The 17,323-nt window shown below is 45.2% G+C and overlaps 1 protein-coding gene across 1 annotated transcript; it reads left to right on the top strand.

Moving 5' to 3' along the window:
• Nucleotides 1-6,111: 6,111 nt before the first annotated feature.
• CIDEA (cell death inducing DFFA like effector a) lies at nt 6,112-16,651 on the top strand. Its single transcript, XM_086472620.1, has 5 exons — nt 6,112-6,149; nt 10,192-10,348; nt 10,534-10,680; nt 12,755-12,936; nt 16,113-16,651. Exons 1-5 carry the CDS (start codon nt 6,112-6,114, stop codon nt 16,243-16,245), a joined length of 657 nt encoding a protein of 218 aa, XP_086328746.1. The 3' UTR covers nt 16,246-16,651.
• The last annotated feature ends 672 nt before the right edge of the window (nt 16,652-17,323 follow it).

Raw genomic sequence — 17,323 nt, 5'->3', positions numbered from 1 at the left:
ACCTTGTGAAAGCCAGCAGAATGACTGACATCCAGACTCATGCCTGCCCTTTGGCTCCAAAGTTATTCTGCAATAAGGCATCATAGGAACAGAGCCATTCTCAGTCACTTGTCACAGGAACATGGGTGAATATGACAGTGGATATTCCAGTTCTGGGTGTGTTTAAGACCTCTCTTATCAGCTCTGCAGTGGTAGTAACACACCCCTAGTATCTGTCAGAAAGAGAATGGCTGAATCCTGACCATGAGATAAGGCTGGCAGCCCCGTATCCTCCTCAACATTTTCCACTTGCTTCCTTTCAGGAAATAAGCAACACTGGGCCAGGTGCTACTTGGGTGGTAGACCACCAGGAAAACATGCCTGCTTGGAGCAAAATGCTAAAGGACACGATTTCTTAAGAATAATCCAGACTTATTAACAACGCTCAACTGCTCTAGCTTCACCGTAACTGAAAGGGTACAGTAACTTCGTGCTCTGAAGCGTCGTGACCCACACTTAATAGGGTTTGTCAGGCATATTACCCTATGGTCAGAGTCAAAACCAGCAAAGCCAAAGCTGTGGGGCAGGTGGCCCAGGAGAGAGCTATGTGGGCTGGGGCCAGTGGGGGAGGCACAAGCACAACTCTGAGGTCGTGAATGGGACAGGACAAAGGCTTTGGAGCTGCGGTGACTGGAGGCAGTTGTGCGATGGTAGAAAGCGAGGGGTGAATAGTGAATTCAGATCTGGGAACTATTAACGCCACAGCATAAACCATTCCCCTCCTTCCACAGCCTGACCTACCCAAAGGCAGCCCTGAAGGAAACCAGTGGGTGTCAGTGTGCTCCACAGACCACCCCAGTGGCTAACAACCACTCCTATTCCTAAGAGACTATAAGACAGCTAGCTACACACATATGAAAAGAGTCACAGCGTAAAAAAAAGACCTGTTAGAGCCTGAAGGCTGACTGTGGATGTTTTGCAGGGATGGCTGCACAGGTAGGCCAGCTCTGGTCAGAAGGCATTTAGCTCCTAAGTCAGGCTTGGGGTCCAAACTAGGTCTGACAGTCACTTGACTTTGAGAGCTCCTGCAGCTTACCAAGAGCCTTGTTATCGACAGAGCAAAAGTACCTGAGCAGAATCTAAAAGCAGTAAGTCATAGCAATATTTTCTCAGTCTGTTTCAATCTGTGGTCTCCAAAAATTTCCTGGTGGAGCTGCTTTGGAAGTTTTATGTGCACATAGATTACTGTGTAGCATCTATGAATGCAGTTCTTGTTTGTGCGTCCCTTAAAAGTGACTGATCAAGTTCAGAAGTCCACACATCACAGGCTGAAACACATTGACTCACAGGCAGTGGGACACTCAGGAAGGTCACCCATTAAGCTCTATGACTATTACTGCCCTAGTCTTTATGTTTTGGACAAACCCAAATACAATAATTGTTATTTTTAATTAAACTTTGAAAGCATGCCATATAAGATATAAACTAGAGATACTCCTTGTCCAAGAAGCTCACAGTTCTGTCTAGGGGTCAGTAATTCTGAAGTGTTGCCTGGAGTCTGAATTTCTTCAGTATCTTCTATAAAAATCATAACATTGCTGTGCAGCTTTGGGACAATTCCACATATTTATTTCTTCCTGTAGCGAGTATCACTAAACAATAACAAACTGTAAAGATGTTAGAGATGACAACAACAAAAAAGAACAGTGATTCAGTTTTATTTGGAGCTTATACATTTTTGAAGTTGCAACTTTTGAAATGTAAAATAAAAGATCTCTAATTATCCTTGGCATCATCAGAATAAACAAGTGTTAATTTTCCAGTATATTATTTTTAATAATGAATTTCATGGGCAACATTTCTGCTTTTCGTTACTGCTGTCACAATGTAGTTCTCAATAAGTCAGCTTTTACCTAAATGCTGCCCACAAATATCTTCAGTTCATTCACATGGACAGTATGGCAAAGGGGGTAAATGAGGGCAAAGCCTGGCCTTCTGATTTTAATATCCTGTCTAACTAGACAGGGCAGTTAGACAGAGACTATAGGTGTCTTTGCACCTCAGCAAAGTGACAATAAGACAGATGCCCATCCATCAACACGGTCTTGATCCTATTGTTAAAATCATCGAAAACCAAAAAGAACAAGATAAATCAAAGTACCCACCCATGAAATCTCACAATAAAGAACATTTTTCTGGGGCAGATGGTTCACTGCAGCAAAGGGTTAGTCTTCTGTTCAAACAGGGCTTTCAGCATTCGAATCTTTGGCAGCCAATTACACAGGATTTTAATTGGTACAAAAAAAACGTTCTCAGCTTCTTCTGCACAGCCTTGCAGAGCAGCAAGATCACCTTTAGGAGAAGCCTCATCCCTTCCTATACAGCTAATAAAAACAGGCAGTGGCTCCTGCAAAAGCTGTTAGGCACTATAAAATACGGTTTCATTAATAAAGACTCTGAAAAAGATGGAAAACAATAAAAAGCAACCTCATGAGGTCTTTTACTCCACAGTCTTATCTCAAAATAATCAGCTGTATCTAAGCCTTCTGTGATGGACGCTTGTCTAATTTGCTCTTAAACTCTTTCAGTGACGGCGCCGTAGTTGTTAACACAAATATTAAGAATGAACAACCAAATCTTTAACATGAACAGCCTGACAGAAATAAAGCAGAACGGAGGGCAGTGGAGATAGAAATCCGCTGAACAGTACAAGCAGTTTAGAAACGAATACTGTTATTCTGAGGACACAGTGACAAATAGAAAGTTTGGTCTCTATGGAAGGGATAAGAAATAATTACATTTACTTAGGGGTCATCACAAGACGGGTTCTAACAGAAATCAGGATCAGACTTAGACGAAAACAGGAAAGGGCAGAAAGGCTGAACAGAAGGTTAGCTTTTGCAAATCTAAGCCAACCCTTGCAATGTGTTACCTTTGTTGCCAACGCTGCTGTAAGTACACCTGTTCACTTCTGGCACTTCCCTCTTACGTCAAGGGAGGCAAGGTACAGAAACACTTTATTCTGCATTAATCTCGCTCATGTAATTTGTTGGAGCTTTGAGAAATAGAAGGAATGTCCAAATTGATCCCTGGTGTCCTGATTTGTCCTTTGTGTCATTTGAACACTGGCCCAAGTAACGTCTGTGTCTGCTTGGCTTCACATCTTCAGTAGGCAACTGATCCCAGCACCTAACAGTCACCTTAGAGTTGAAATGTTTCTTAATGGACAACTTAATTCTTTCCTACAGGTTAAGCCCCTGTGGGCATAAAGAAAATTTTACTCCATTCCTCTTCACAGAGTTCTCTAAAATCATTGAAGCCTGTGATTCAAACCTCCACCCAATCTTCTCATTTCCCAAACTACACAGCCCATACACCATGTTTTCCAGATCTCTGATCACTCCCGCTTTCCTCTGGGTTTGTTCCAATTTGTCAACTTTTTTCTGGAATAGTGGTAAGGAAAACCTGGCCTGATAGTGCATGCTCACCCATGTGAAGTTGCATGCAGAACTATTTCAAGTGCCTTCTCCTCCCTGTTAAACATGCCATGTGCAGACTTTTTTCCATAGCAATACGAGGAGTGACTTAAGCAAACTTGTTGAACTCGAACTGCAGTGGACAAGTAGCACATAGGGAGTCAGTCACTGCACCTCAGTAAAGCGACAGTAAGACAGTAATTTAGTAAGAGGGATTGACACAGTTGCATATTTAACTCCACCTCTAGTGTTCACTCCCTTCAACATCAGCCACGTACTTTGTCCCCTGCATGATTCATGTTTTCAGTGACGACTGAAGTAAAACATTGATAAGTATTCTGGCCTCCTTACCTCAACCTACAGTTTGTTTTCCCTCTCTCTAAAAGAGTGGGATGATTCTGTCTCTTACAGCTAGTGTCCTTACACTAAATGTTATCTTGTCACATCTGTTTTTAATGAGATCTCATTTTTTGCCTTGGCCTGCCAGGTTTGCCTCATGCTACTGTTTTATATCCTTCCTCAGTAGGTTCTGCACACATCTCATCTGTATGCTGTCTTGCTGGTGTTCAAAGACAATTCTTTGCTGAGGTGCTCAGCTCCCAGGTCACTGATTTTACCCGCCTGATGGCTTTACTGCTGCTTGCTCAGAAAAAAAGGGAGTATTAGTGCAGCTTGTGAAACTACAGGTAATACCCTCTTCTCCTTACAGATCAGGACAGACTTCAAAAGGACATGGTTTTCCTCTTACTTCTAATTTAAGAGCTGCGTTTGTATTAGCTACGACAACTGCCTGGCAAGTTGAAGCACTCGTGCCGCTGTAGGAGCAAGTCCTTGCAAAACAAGCTGTCCCTGCCTTAGAGCTGTGGCAGGCCTTGCACCAGCTATACCACCTCGGGGGCTGCTTGGCAGCGGCTGCACTGGTTGGATGTCTCTGCAGAGACCTCTGGGAAGGGGCACATGACCAGAGGAAAGCTAAGTGTTGGCCAGACCAAAATTTCCACCTCCTCCAGACATTTGTGCCCCACCCTGTTCAGAAAAATCCTTAAAGTTACTGCAATTTCCATACGGTTTCTAAAGGGCACTCTCCCTCCTCTTCCACAGGCAGAGGCAGGAAGAGACAAACCATACAACAAAACATCTTCTCCCCTGTTTTCTTCCTCCACAGGAGGAAAAGCTGCAGTGTATATACAAGCTTTTTGACAGTAGAGAAACACTGGGTAAGTATTCCTTACAAATGCACCACTTCGCATAAATAACTTCAGCCATGGCTCACAATCAAACACAAGTTACAAATGAAGGGGAAAACAGGCTGTTTGGAGTCCAGCATTCAGAGAATTATTTACTGTTCCCCATTTCCCATACTCCATCAGGACAAATGACTCCATGTCAGGGACAAATCACAGAACTGTAACAGAACTAAATGACTTAGAAAACAGGAAAAGAAAGGGTTAACATATGAGAAGCGTCCCCACACACCTGCAAGCCCTAAGTAACCTGAGGAGGAAGAGGGCCCAGCTCCCAGGTGGGTAGTTTGTTGGTCTAACCTTTGCTTTGAGGAAAGGAGCTGTTTATTCCACCAGGCTGGGAAAGAGATGCCATCCAAGAAAACAATTGCTCTGGACTAAAAGGCTGGTTGGTTGTTTTTTAATAGCTGATAAGGGCCCCAAAGCCGAGAACTGAAGGTATCTAGCAGGTGTCAGCCTGCCAGCTAGAGAAGCCTAGAGAGTAAAGAAATGCTGTGAGTAGTTCTTCCTGCCCTAAACAGGCTGGTGCAGGAAGAACAACCTGGGCAGCCAGGTAACCACCTATTCCTGACCCTGGGGGTAACCTAAGCGCTGGTGGCAAGGGCTGCGGGAGCCTTTCCCTGACCAGCAGTGACAGGGTTTCCTGGTGCAGGTGCCGGCCCCAGGGCAGGCTGTTGCCTGACAGCGAGGTTCCGAGGTTCCTGGCTCTGTTTTCCCTGTGCAATAGCAGTTGGACAGCTGTGAGAAACAGAACCTGGTTTCGGAGCCAAAAAATACTGTATTTGTGCCCATAGGCACACACGAAAAGGAAAAACTGCCTTTGTACCTGCTCAGTAAACAGAAGTCGCTGCTCCCCTGCCTATAGGAATAACACTGAATACCTCCACTGAAGCTACTGTATATGTTAATCCAAGCTGTAATCTTATTCACAGGCTCTAAAATCAGAAGCTGAGACACATTAATCTGTTGATTTGCCCTAATGCTGAGAGGCTTCAAATGAGATCGGCTTCCACTGTTGCTATATTAGCTGTAAGTAGCCAATATGCGGCACGTAACCCGGGCGCACGCTAAACAAACCCTTTCTTGCTCCTTTCCCGGGTAAATCCGCAGGCAAAAGGCACCTGAAGGAACGTCCCTTCCCAAGAGCGCTTCCCCGTCCCCGTAACCGCATCCCCGCCGCAACGCCCTTTGCGCTGGAGGGGCCCCGCAGCCGGCCGAGGCCCAGCGCCGCCGGGACCCGCCGCTCCGGCGGGTTGCCCCGGCCGCGCACCCCGCTCCTCCCCGGGGGAGAGGAGGGCCGGGCCGGGCCGGGCCGAGGGCGGGGGCCGCGGCCGCCCCGCCGCGGGGAGGAGCACCCACCGCCCGCACCACTTAAGCGTCGCGGCCGGCGCTGCCCCGCGGCCGGGCCGGCCATGGAGGTGGCGCGGGACGTCGTGGGCTCGCTGGTGCGGTGAGTGCGGGGACGCCTCCACCCCTCGTCCCGGGCGGCCGCCTCGGCCTCCTCCTCCGTGCCCGCTGATCGGGACGGCGGGTCCGGCTGCCGGAGGTGCTCGGGCGCAGCCGAGGGGACGAGCTCTGTCTGCCGGCTCCCGACCTTTCCAGGCGCGGTGCGAGGGCCGGTCAGGGCGGGCGGAGGGAGGCGGGTTGAGCCCGATGGGCGCCGGGTGGGCGAAGCAGGCAGCCGCGCTGCGGCAGCCCCTCGGGCGGAGCTCCGCGGGGGGAACGCAAGCAGGAGCTTCGCAGCTTTCGCTCCTCTCGGGGGTGTCTCGGCTGGGGCGCGATCGCGGCCGGGCAGGGGTGAAGCAGAGGTGGGTCAGGCGGTTCCTCGGCGCGGTCGGCAGCCCGTTGCGCTCGGTGGCAGCGCGACCGCGGCGCCTGGCCTCTGTCCGCTGTCGGGTGGGCTGGCCGCGTCCGCAGAGGTGCGGTCCTGTCCGCCGCGCGGAACGCCGTCTGGTTCCAGCCGGGCTCCGAGACCTCTGTGGTTCGTGTTGCAGCGGCGGAAACCACATCAGTCATCTGGTCGAACCCTAAGCCTCCAGGCTAATTTCTGACTTTTTTGGGGTTTTCCTGTTACTGCCGTTGTCATTTGTCTGTGAACTCTAACCTAAAAATCAAACCGTGCCATATTCTGAAGCCACTCGTGTTGTGCAACGGTGATTTCTCTGAGTGAGGCTGAAGACCATTGCTCCACACTCTTAGACAAACATACAAGGCATATTGCAAACAAAGACAGAGTAAAACATGTGAACAGGGCTTAAGGCAGGCTTTTAATCCCCAGGCTCTCCAAAAAAGAAAAATTAATTCATCTGTCCCACCAGCCTTGACACTGCAGTGAATGCTTAGGGAAGTATCTGCGAGTCCCTCTCTAGCAGGTTGTAGTTAGACAAACCAAACTGGACAAGGTGCTAGAGTTTGAAGGTATTTACTCTTTCGGTTATATTTTTGTGTTTTCCACTGACGTTGGATCCCTCTCACCTTTAGGGAAGAGCTAGGACTTGATCCTTTTGACTTAAAAGCATAATAAAACAATAGTGGAGTTGTCTGTATCTAACTTTCTATCTATCTAACTATCACTCAACTTTCTAATAAAAGTGATTGCACCTTAATATGTTCCTTTCCTCTCCACTGCTTGTGTGCTGACTTAGTTTCATCAGCTTTTAGTAGGAAGTTATTTTCAGTAACTCCAATCTAGTAGAGGAATTCCCTGCATCAGGAATTGTTTTTTCTGGTTTCTGAGGACAGCTGCAGCAAAAAACGGATCTTTGTAGAGGCCCTGTAGGTAGGCTGGCCTGTTTGAGTCTGTGGCCTTTGTGTGTTGGGGGAAACAAAGAAAACCCAAGCTTTCAGCAGCAGGCCCAGAAATGGAAGGGTTCACGCTCCATCTGACTTCTTTTAATCACACTGGCTTTTGTTCCCTAGTACTTCTCGTTAACTGAAACCTCAGCCTGCACTAGAGCCCAGACTTAAAAGCAGACTTAGTTTAAAGATGATATTGACTGGTTTTATTGAAATGTGAGTGAAATGACATCAATGTTAAATAACTCCCTAAGACTTCGACTCCTGCTAAGTGGCTGTCTGGTGGAGCTAATGAAAGCCCTGATTTATTAATCTGTTTTGGGTTTTTTCTCCGATTTTTTACATCGGGTAGAACTAGGCAGCAGTGTGAGGTGATTGATCTTGAATCCTGTAGAAACTTCTGCTCAGAGCTGCAAAATACGGCTTGTACAGTTGGCTGTGCTAATGCCTGAGGTGAACCCTGTTAGCTCAAGTCCTGCCCATGAGCTACACCCCTAATGCTTTTCTTTCTGTATCAGGATGTATGTTTTGGCTTTTCTCCTTATGCTTTGTCTTTTGAGAATGACAACTTGGCTTAAGTAATGGGAAAGAAAACTGTTCAACAGGACTGATACTCTGTGTCCTCACAAAAAAAAAAAAATCTTGGCAGTACTGTCATACATACCACTCGAGTAACTATTCCATGTGCTAGTTTTCAAATGCGTAAGGGGGAACGGGATATAACTCGCTCTGAAAGCATTGTAGCTTGAATCCTGAACCTCGCGCTTTCTGACATCAGGGTGCCCTGTAGAGGCAGATGAGCAGGCTTCATATCTGAGGAAGAGTCGAGTAATTCAGAATAGGAGCTGCCCATGGACCATCGGGGTGATTGGGGGACTATGTCAGTAACAAAACTTAGTCAATGAAGAGATGAACAAAGATGCCCTGTCCTAGCACACTTCCCTTCTGTGGAGCTTCGATGCCTTTGTCAGTGCTACTCTGTCACCTTGTCCTCCTCCCTGGTCTTTCCCTTCTCCAGGAGGGAAGTGCTCGATAGCTCTTTAATTTGAAACAGTGTCTGTCTCCTGAAAACCATACTGACTGCTCATCCTCAGCAGCTTTGTAATGGGAAGGAGAGATTTCCACCAGCCATGTGTGTATATATGCAAACTGTTGAAAGCAAAGGACCTAGTGTTTAGACAGCACTACTGAGAAGGTATTAGCTTGAGCTAGAATAAAACTGTTGAACATCCCCCTCCTTTAAAAAAAATAAAAGCGCCAATAATGCTGGGGAGTTTTTGAGGAGGGTAGACTTTGGTGTACAGAGGAAAGCAACAGCCCAAAGCCCTGTAGAAGAGCAGTACAGAATGAGAGCAGGAAATAAATCAATTGCTGAATCTCTGTCTGGCCAGTCACAAAGATTACTCTTTCCCAAAAATAGGCTTAAAGACCACGTAAGAGGTTTGGAAAAGATAGTTATTCTCCCTGGTCAATGTGGACTGGCACAAAAGGTGTGACTGGGACATTATTAGTTGAGAACTTTATACCATTTTGTCATTGTTCCAGGAATTCCTGTATTCACTCTCTGGCTGCAGAAAGAGACTGACAGTTCACTCTCTCTGTGGAAGTGTCTGAGAGTAGATTTTCCTACATAAAGCCGACATTTTACACCTATGTGGGAGAACAAAACAGGGATGCATCTCTTTCCTACCCCTGTGCAGTTCAGTATTAAGGAGAAAAAGGTATACAGGGGGTGAAATCCATGAATGTGGGAGAGCCCTGCTAAAAGCCTTGTTACAGATCAGTCCTTTCCAGGTGTCATGTGGAGGCAAGCTAGCTATTGAATTACCAATGTAATTTGGCACCAAAAAGCTACTAGATGTAGATGGGAGCCAGTCTGTACCTTGGTGTGGGAGTAGGCAGTTACCGGCATTATGAGCTGCATTCACCTAAGGGAGCCTAAACACTATTAAAACATGTGATTGCCCAGGGAAATTTAAAACCTGTTTCTAAAAGTATTTAAATTCTTGCCGTCCCTCTGGCAGCCTGCTCCAACACTATGCAGTTAGATACTTCAATCTTAGTTTTCATTTCATTTGACTTTTGATACATCAGGGCACAAAGTAGTCTTGCTTTGTGGTTTTCAAAACTAGATGAAGTTTTATAGGCTGTAGATGTTGTTTACAGGATAAATGCCTCGACTGTTTGGAAGTCAAGCATAACTGTATCGAAAAGCTCCACTTGTGTTCTGATGTAGGTGTTTTGAATATGGATAATACGTTCAGTCTTCCTAAAGCAAACTCGTATCTTAAATAATTAGTTGAATGTAGTCTTGTGTGTTACCTCATTGAGTGTTTATCTTGCAGGTAAAGAGAATGATCGAAGTGGCTGACTAAGAGCTGCTGCCTTTCTAATTCAGTTTAAAACCCATCAGCCTCACTGTAATAGTGACCTTGACATCAGCTGAGCTAGAGGTGGCCCACATCTGCTTGAAATGTTTATAATTTTAGAAGTGTTTTCAAATGTCACTGTCAAGAGAAAGTTCAGACACAACTTGTCTGCAGGACTATGTAGTATTTAGTTTTGAAAGCAAGCTCCATGAGTCTAAGGTGACCTGTGAATTACTTGTATAATGTGCTTACGTACGCAACAGTCTTCCTTCTCACAGTATGTGACATGACTATTTTATAACTATGCTGAATTTTTATTTGTCTTAGATCTTTGGTATCCATGGGAGCATCTGTGGGAGCAGTAACAAAACAGACCCTGTTCCCTCCTCTCATGCCTGCAGGGCGACCTTTCCGTGTGTCCAATGCCTCCCGAAGCAGCCGGAAAGGAATTGTTGCAAGCAGTCTGCAGGAGCTCATCAGCAAGGTATAGCAAACATTCCCACTCTGGCTGAAACTCGTAGTGAAGTACAGTATCCCAGAAAGGGAACCCACAGACTCTTGTTCTTCTAAAAATCATTACTTGGGGAAGTTCAAAATATGTCAGATAAGTAAGTCCTGATACGAAATGATGGACCCTCTTTTGAATGCTAAAATCTGGGTTTTTTTCAGACTTTAGATGCCTTCCTTATATCTGCTGGAATAGTTACTCTGGTTTTGGAGGAAGATGGCACAGTTGTGGAGACAGAAGAGTTCTTCAAGTCCCTGGATGACAATACACACTTCATGGTTCTAGAAGAAGGACAGAAATGGACACAAGTAAGTGTTGACTACCTCTTTCTCACTTGAATAGAAGTGGATGGAAGAATGTCTGTGGCTGCTAAAATTGTTGGAAAGAGGGGAGAAGAGGAATGAAACTTCCCTTAAAGAAGGCAAGGTATCAGCTCCTTGTTGAGCCTTCCTGGATAACAAATAGAGTTCATGTGGTTTTTGTTCATTGCTTGGACATAGAACTGTTGGCAAAGATCTGCCGAGAATTGAAACGGAACATTATAACTCAAATCCCCTGCTTTTGGAGAGCCTCAGAAGTAACTTTGTTCTTGAGCCTTTTTATGACATAAAGAAAATTAGGACTTTGACTGCATGAAGTTAGAAATATAATGTATTTAAAGATTAGCTTTTAGAGGGGAAAACCAAGTTTTCCATTGTGAATGCAGTAATTGTTTAGTGAAGGTTAGAAAAATGCCTGCGTTTAATGTGGCAAACAGCTGAAAGTTGTCATCAAAACCTAATGTTAGACTATGTGCTTCAAGATATTTTAAGAACTATTCAGATCAGCTAGCTTTAGCCTTCTAGTCATATCAACTCAGTGTCCAGTCCGTGACTTTGTGGGGGAATAGTCATCTGTACGTTAATAAGACAAACTCCTGATTGTCTTTCCATGAAGTGGTTGTGGCCAGAAGCTAGCATCAGCGTTTCTTCTGCCAGGTGCAGAGCTAGCTGAGGAGCTGTAAGCAGGCCTGCCATGGTTCTGTTTGTACATGGGTGGCCTAATCGCGTGGCCCCGTTATCTCAGTCTCCTGTTGCAGCGTGGGCAGTTCGTACGTTTTTCCCCAAGATACCTCACTGACTTATCAACCTGTTGTGTTCTGTGCCATGAGCTCCGTAAGCAGAAAAGAAGTTGCAGCCAGGGTAGGACTCCACCGAGCTCCTTTCCCCTCTGCCCTGGGTCCTGTCTGGTGTAGCAGCAGAACACGTTTGGATGCTGCCCCTCGTCAGGATGTGCTGAATGACAGCGGAAGGACTGCCGCAGCTTCACAAATTATCTGGAGCATAGCATGAGACCTGTCATGCTTTATCCAAATATTCTGGGTGCTACTGGGAGAGATACACTGCCAAGTATACCAGCTACGTGTTTGTGTCCCAAGCTGTTGATAGGGGCCCTGTTGCTGGAGCTCAGAGGCTATCAAAGTAAAACAGGCATAAAATTGCTGGCTAACGATACGCTGCGGTTTTTAACTGGGTCTGTATTTATTGTGGTGCTATTTGAGCACTGGGGTGACAGGTTCATAAGGCCCAGTCTCGCACAACTTCATCGCTTCATTTAGCCTGCAAAAACCAGCTTGGCAGCTGCTGCGTCCTCTCCGGCAGAGGCCCGAGTACCCGCTAGATGTCCCCACACCCCGCCTCTGCTGCACTCTCCGCTGCTTTCAGGGATCCCGAGAGCATCCCTGTCAGCCCAAGGGCTGCTTTCAATAAAGGAGGCTGGGGTTAAGGTGGAAGATGACTCATCCTTAACCATAGGTCTAATCAGCAGTGGTTCCCTCCCCACATTACTTTTTCACTAGGAAGAAGAGAGGTGTTATGAGCCAGGATTTGAAATGCGAACCTGACTGTTCACAGATCACTGCAAAGATGACATCGCTAAGAGTGCTCAGTATTGATCCTATCCTAAACAGAAGAACCTAATACCATCCTAGTTTTTTGGTGGCCTGTTTCAGTGTGCGCTAACTGTGGTGCCTCAGCTAGGAACTGGAACATACGGAGATCGTTAAACGGCAGGAACGCTGTGCAGTGGCACTACTTGTGGCTTCAGTATACTCTAAAGAAGAAGTTATATTACAGGGAAGAAATATTCAGGAGGTGCTATGTCACTCCAGAGCTTCTGTCTGTTTGGAATAGCTTCAGAAGCCTGGTCAGGACTTGAAAAAAATTCCCTAAGCTGCTCCTTGCTTTTCTCTGTGCTCATGCTTTTAATTCTAGAATTGATCAAGAACTATCTCCAAGACTGGAATAAGCAAGCTGCTTCTAAAGAGCTGCACTGTTCACAAATGTCTTGCTGTAGTTTCCTGGCTTATGGTACAAACTATGTCTCTCCCTCTTTTTAAATTAGACAAGAAATGGAGTTACTGCTGTGAGAAAAAAGAAGAAAATGGGAGTAGCTAACATCACATTTGATCTATACAAGCTGAACCCTAAGGATTTTATTGGCTGCTTAAATATCAAGGCCACCTTCTATGAGATCTATTCTGTCTCATATGACATCAAATGTATGGGAGCAAAAAGCGTATTGCGGTAAGTATGTTTCCGCTGCTGATCAGAGTATGCTTGTGTTTGCTTACTGGTTCTGTGAAGCAGGTTCTGTGAAGCAGGTGTTTTTATAAACTTAGTGTTATGTACTGGCCAATGTGCTGAATCTTCCTTTGTAAGGTAGATAGCTGACTTGTAAAAACTCACTATAGCTTTTTATGTCGGAATCTTAAATTTCCCCCAAGGCAAAAATCTTACAGTTTGTATTTACTGCAAGGATGTAGGTATAGTCTCTTTGTTTTCCTGAGAGAATTTCCCCAGATTTCTTTGACTTGTTTGAAGAATGCAGGAGGCTGAGGAAGAAGCATGGAACCCTTTGAAGTGGGACTTTGAGGGAATGGAATGAGAGGAATGTGAGATCTAATGGCAGAGGTCTTAAAGCTTGCTCAGACTTTGCAATATCTAGCTGCCAATTTCACCACCTGAGCTACATGGAGGCGAAAGATATGACACGCTCTGCTGTCTTAATGTGAGCTTGTCATCTGTAGTGACACTGTAATGTCACTGTTTTTAAGCTATCTGGTCTCTAAGCAAACTAACGGAACCTAACAAGGACGACTGTCTCCTGCAGGACTAATTTGTGGTGGGTTGTGAGTTTGGTAGAACTGGGTGTTGGGAAATGCTGTCTTATGCAGGGGCAAAATAATACCTGTCCTGTCCACAGCAGTGTGTTGAAAGTCTGTGCCTTGTCAAAACCAGCTGTGTCCTGCCCTGGTTGAAGAAAACTTCTTCTGAGTTCAGGTGCCTTCACAGAGGTGACAGCCGTTTAAGCTGCAGCCCTGAATTTCTCTACCTGACCCTTCAAATTCTGGTTGAGACACAACAGTGTAGTGTTGTTGCATTTTATCACTTGAGGACCAGGTCTGCTCGGTACAGAACAGGCAGAGGTATATGCTGTAAGTGAGGCTTTCACTTCTCTGAGCAATGTGTAGTCTTTAGTTTGAAGTCCTTTGTCTCGTGATGCAGGTATTAAGCATTGTAATGCTAATCTTGTTCCCTGTCTTTCAGTCTGATTGACCTCTCCCACTCTACTTAGGTGGTCCCTTACTTAATCTTTCAGGCTACAGTTGGTATGACTGCAGGTGAGACTCATCTCTCTGGTCATGCTGCAGCGATTATCTAGCTATATGCTACACCCATGTCTATAGCACTGGCTTCTTTAGGGGTTCTTCAAAGCAAAGGTTTACCTTTGTATGGCTGCACTCCTCCAGTTCCTGTTTGTCAACTCTCTTGACCCAGAACAGAATCCGATTTCTGGCTGTCTGCTATGGAGATGAGTATCAGCACTGGAACTTGCCTGGCTAAGGAGAGTTTGAAGTGGCAGTTCTGCCTCCCTGCCAACACAGGGCAGCTGGTGAGAAAGAAGTGGTGCTGGCAAACAGCTGAAGTAGCTGTGGAATTCTTCTGGAGGCACTGTTATGTTACAGAGTTGAGCTGTAAGAGAGGTGCCAGTGTCAGGCTGCAAAAATAGTCGGTGCTAGCAAAGAACAGGGGTGACACAAGAGATAACCTTGGGTACTCCTGAACACAACAGTGAGATAGCCTGTCTCAACTTGCTGTTGAAATTGGAGGCAGATGATGTTAGGTTCCTGGTGTAGTCCCTCTGCTAATGAGTTCCCCGTTGCTAACTCTGATGCCCTCTCTCCAAGCCCACCTGCAGAGTGTGAAGGGGAAGGACTTAAAATGCTGCAGTTGTTCATCGGTGGGAGGGGCTCGAAGCCTGCCAGGTCTGATTAGTGCATTCCCCCTAACAGTTTCTTCATGTAGTGTCCAGCTGAAGGATCAAATGTCTGGTTCAACAAAGAACTTGCTCCACGCCTTAAGTGACAACTGCTGTCGTGTGCAAGTGACACACTGCAGCTGCTCAAAAGCTTGGTACCAGGTGCAGCTTTCTTTACAACTGTAAAGTGCCTTGGCCTGTACTCTCTGGTGGAGGGAAGGACATACTGAGATGGCATATGTGTGGGAGGCATGAATAAAGGTACAGTGTTTTTTAAAGGCTTCCCAGGCTCTAAGTACAGGGTATTGTACTCTTTTGAAGAACTGGATTTTGACTGCAAACCTTCTTCCATCATAGCGGGGAAAAAAATGAGTTTGTAAGAAGAAAACTTTGCCTTCTCTGCTAGAGCTCAAAGAAGTGAATAGCAACAGAGTTCACAGCTGCATGTTTTCTCAGGCAGCAACTCAGAAAATCTACTCTCCTTCTTACAGAAGAGGAAGGCTGGTCTGGTTTCTGCCTCTTCACAAACTGGTCCCTTCTCAGTTTTGGAATAGTACCACTTCCCCAATGCCTCAGCTTCATACTTCTGAGGGCCTACTTAACTTTTGGGGAATGAGGCTTGAATATTGCTCTTAGTACTGATGTCCCCATTGTTTCTTGGAGAATGGAAGGAGAACGCAGCTATAACTAAATTGAATAAACGACCATTCAAATATGATTATCTCTTCTATTCCCCTGCAGTTGTGTGGTGATCCACAGTTTATATTGTAGACCTCTGATGCTTGCCTGGTCCTCGTTTATAGATCTGTACCGCTTTTCACAAAGTATTATTTGAATGCTGATACTTATTAAATCTTTTAAAAATAGAGTAGTTTGAGAATTCTTAGGGCTTGCAGCTTGAACAGCATTAATTTGCCTGGCTTCACTTGTTTTGCTGTTGGGCATCCACTGTAATGTGATTGCTCAGCTGCAGATCTAATCAAGTTTGATCTGTAGCTTGGAGATACATGCAGTGTTGTATTAGTGAATGGCCTAAAGGTGAGACGTGAGGTGGCTTCATGCTGCAGGAATGCTGCTGGGCTCCCAGGCACATTTGTCTTCAGTGGTGCTCTGGTAGTTTGAGCGATGGCTTTGCAGAAGGCCTGTAAATGTCTTAACAGGATGACAGCCTGCTTTGTTAAACGCGTTTTCTGGTTCTGCCAGCATGTCAACAGTTTTCTATTAATCAGTGGCCACAGAAGTATTTTTTCTAAAGAAAGTACAAAAATTACCACCTTCTCAGAAGTGAGAAGGAATGAGAGAGTTCTTAAACACGGCCATGTAACTCAATCCCAAAGGTGTTGTGCGTGGGGAGAAAGGGGTAATGTCATCCTGCTGGTGATTCTTTTGTTTGGTTGGTTTGTTTTGGTTTTTTTTTTTAAACAAATGGCTTTTCTTCTAGGAAGGTGCTTCAGCTAATGTCCTATGCAGCACAAATAACCGGACAGTTTCTTCTCTATACTGGAACATATATGTTGCAGTTGATGGGTGAATATGACGAAGATGGCAGATGTACAACATCAAGGCGGGAGTAGAGAGCACAGCTGCACTTCTAATATTGGATGCTTTTGCTTTAAAGACATTCTCTTGCCTGGTATTGATTGTAATGATGTTATAGTAGGGGGATGTCCACTGATGTGAACTAACATTTTTCCCATTTGGGAATGCTTGTAGGCCTTAGTCATAAAATAAGAGCCTGTGAGCACCAAACGCTTACGCAGCAAAAGGATGGGTGCCTAATGTCTGCAAATTCAGCAAAAGGAGAGAGGGCAGGTTTTTGCCCCAGCAACTCAAAATGGAGAATAGTATACTTGGAAACTTGCATGGTTTGTAACTAGTGGAATATTTCCTGCATTGAACAAAACCTGGTTTGATTGGGTTTTTTCATGGCTGTTTCCTTGCCTTCTGAACAGACTGGGCTGTAAGGTGGGTGTGGGGGAGCCCTGTGGATTTTTTGTTTTAATCCTTAACAGTGCTAATATTAATGCCCAGCTGGCATTGGGGTACGAAAGGGTGAAATGTACTTACTTACTCCTGCTAACAATGGAACTACACAATAGAACTGAATCCTGGTTCAGTGACTGACTACTCTCATGAAGTCTAATTGGAGAAAGTGCAACTACTAAGGAGAAGCTTAAAATGTAGCCTTCCTTCCCTTAAAACAAGTAACAACATTTCATTATATCTCTTTATATATTTCTTCAAATCTACAGAAAGTTCAGGTTAGTATAGCTCATATCAGTTGAAGAACCTGATATGTTTCTTTAATGGGTGTGATGTCCAGTTCTGCCTGAGTATTGAATAATTTGCCATAGTTTTAATTTGCCATAGTTTCATGAATATGGCTTACAAGCAACCTGCTGAAGCTTCCTTCAGGGATTGAACCATCGCTTCTGTAGTTTTTACTGTTCAGTTGCAAGATGACAGTACATCCCAAGTTGTACTTGAGGTACATGTAAGAGATGCTGGATTTTGATGCTCCTGTACTCACAGGAGAGCAACAGGACACCATCTAGTCTTGTGTAACATACATATGCTCTAAATTGGATATTTGTAGTTTTGTAGTCTCCCAAGACAAGCTGTATTAAAGGGCAAAGTTTTTAATCCTCAGGT

This window comes from Leptosomus discolor, chromosome 13 (assembly GCF_034619465.1).
Source record: "Leptosomus discolor isolate bLepDis1 chromosome 13, bLepDis1.hap2, whole genome shotgun sequence".
NCBI classification, from domain to species: Eukaryota; Metazoa; Chordata; class Aves; order Leptosomiformes; family Leptosomidae; genus Leptosomus; species Leptosomus discolor.
The sequence above is the reverse complement of the archived record's forward strand: the minus strand, read 5'-3'. Positions and strand labels throughout refer to the sequence as shown.

What these genes read in the sequence shown, in the direction of transcription:
- CIDEA (XM_086472620.1), top strand. Translation starts at nt 6,112, where the DNA reads ATGGAGGTGGCGCGGGACGTCGTGGGCTCGCTGGTGCG. An exon ending in GTCGTGGGCTCGCTGGTGCG is followed by an intron (nt 6,150 to 10,191) that starts GTGAGTGCGGGG and finishes TATTTGTCTTAG; the next exon opens with ATCTTTGGTATCCATGGGAG. An exon ending in GGAGCAAAAAGCGTATTGCG is followed by an intron (nt 12,937 to 16,112) that starts GTAAGTATGTTT and finishes CTTTTCTTCTAG; the next exon opens with GAAGGTGCTTCAGCTAATGT.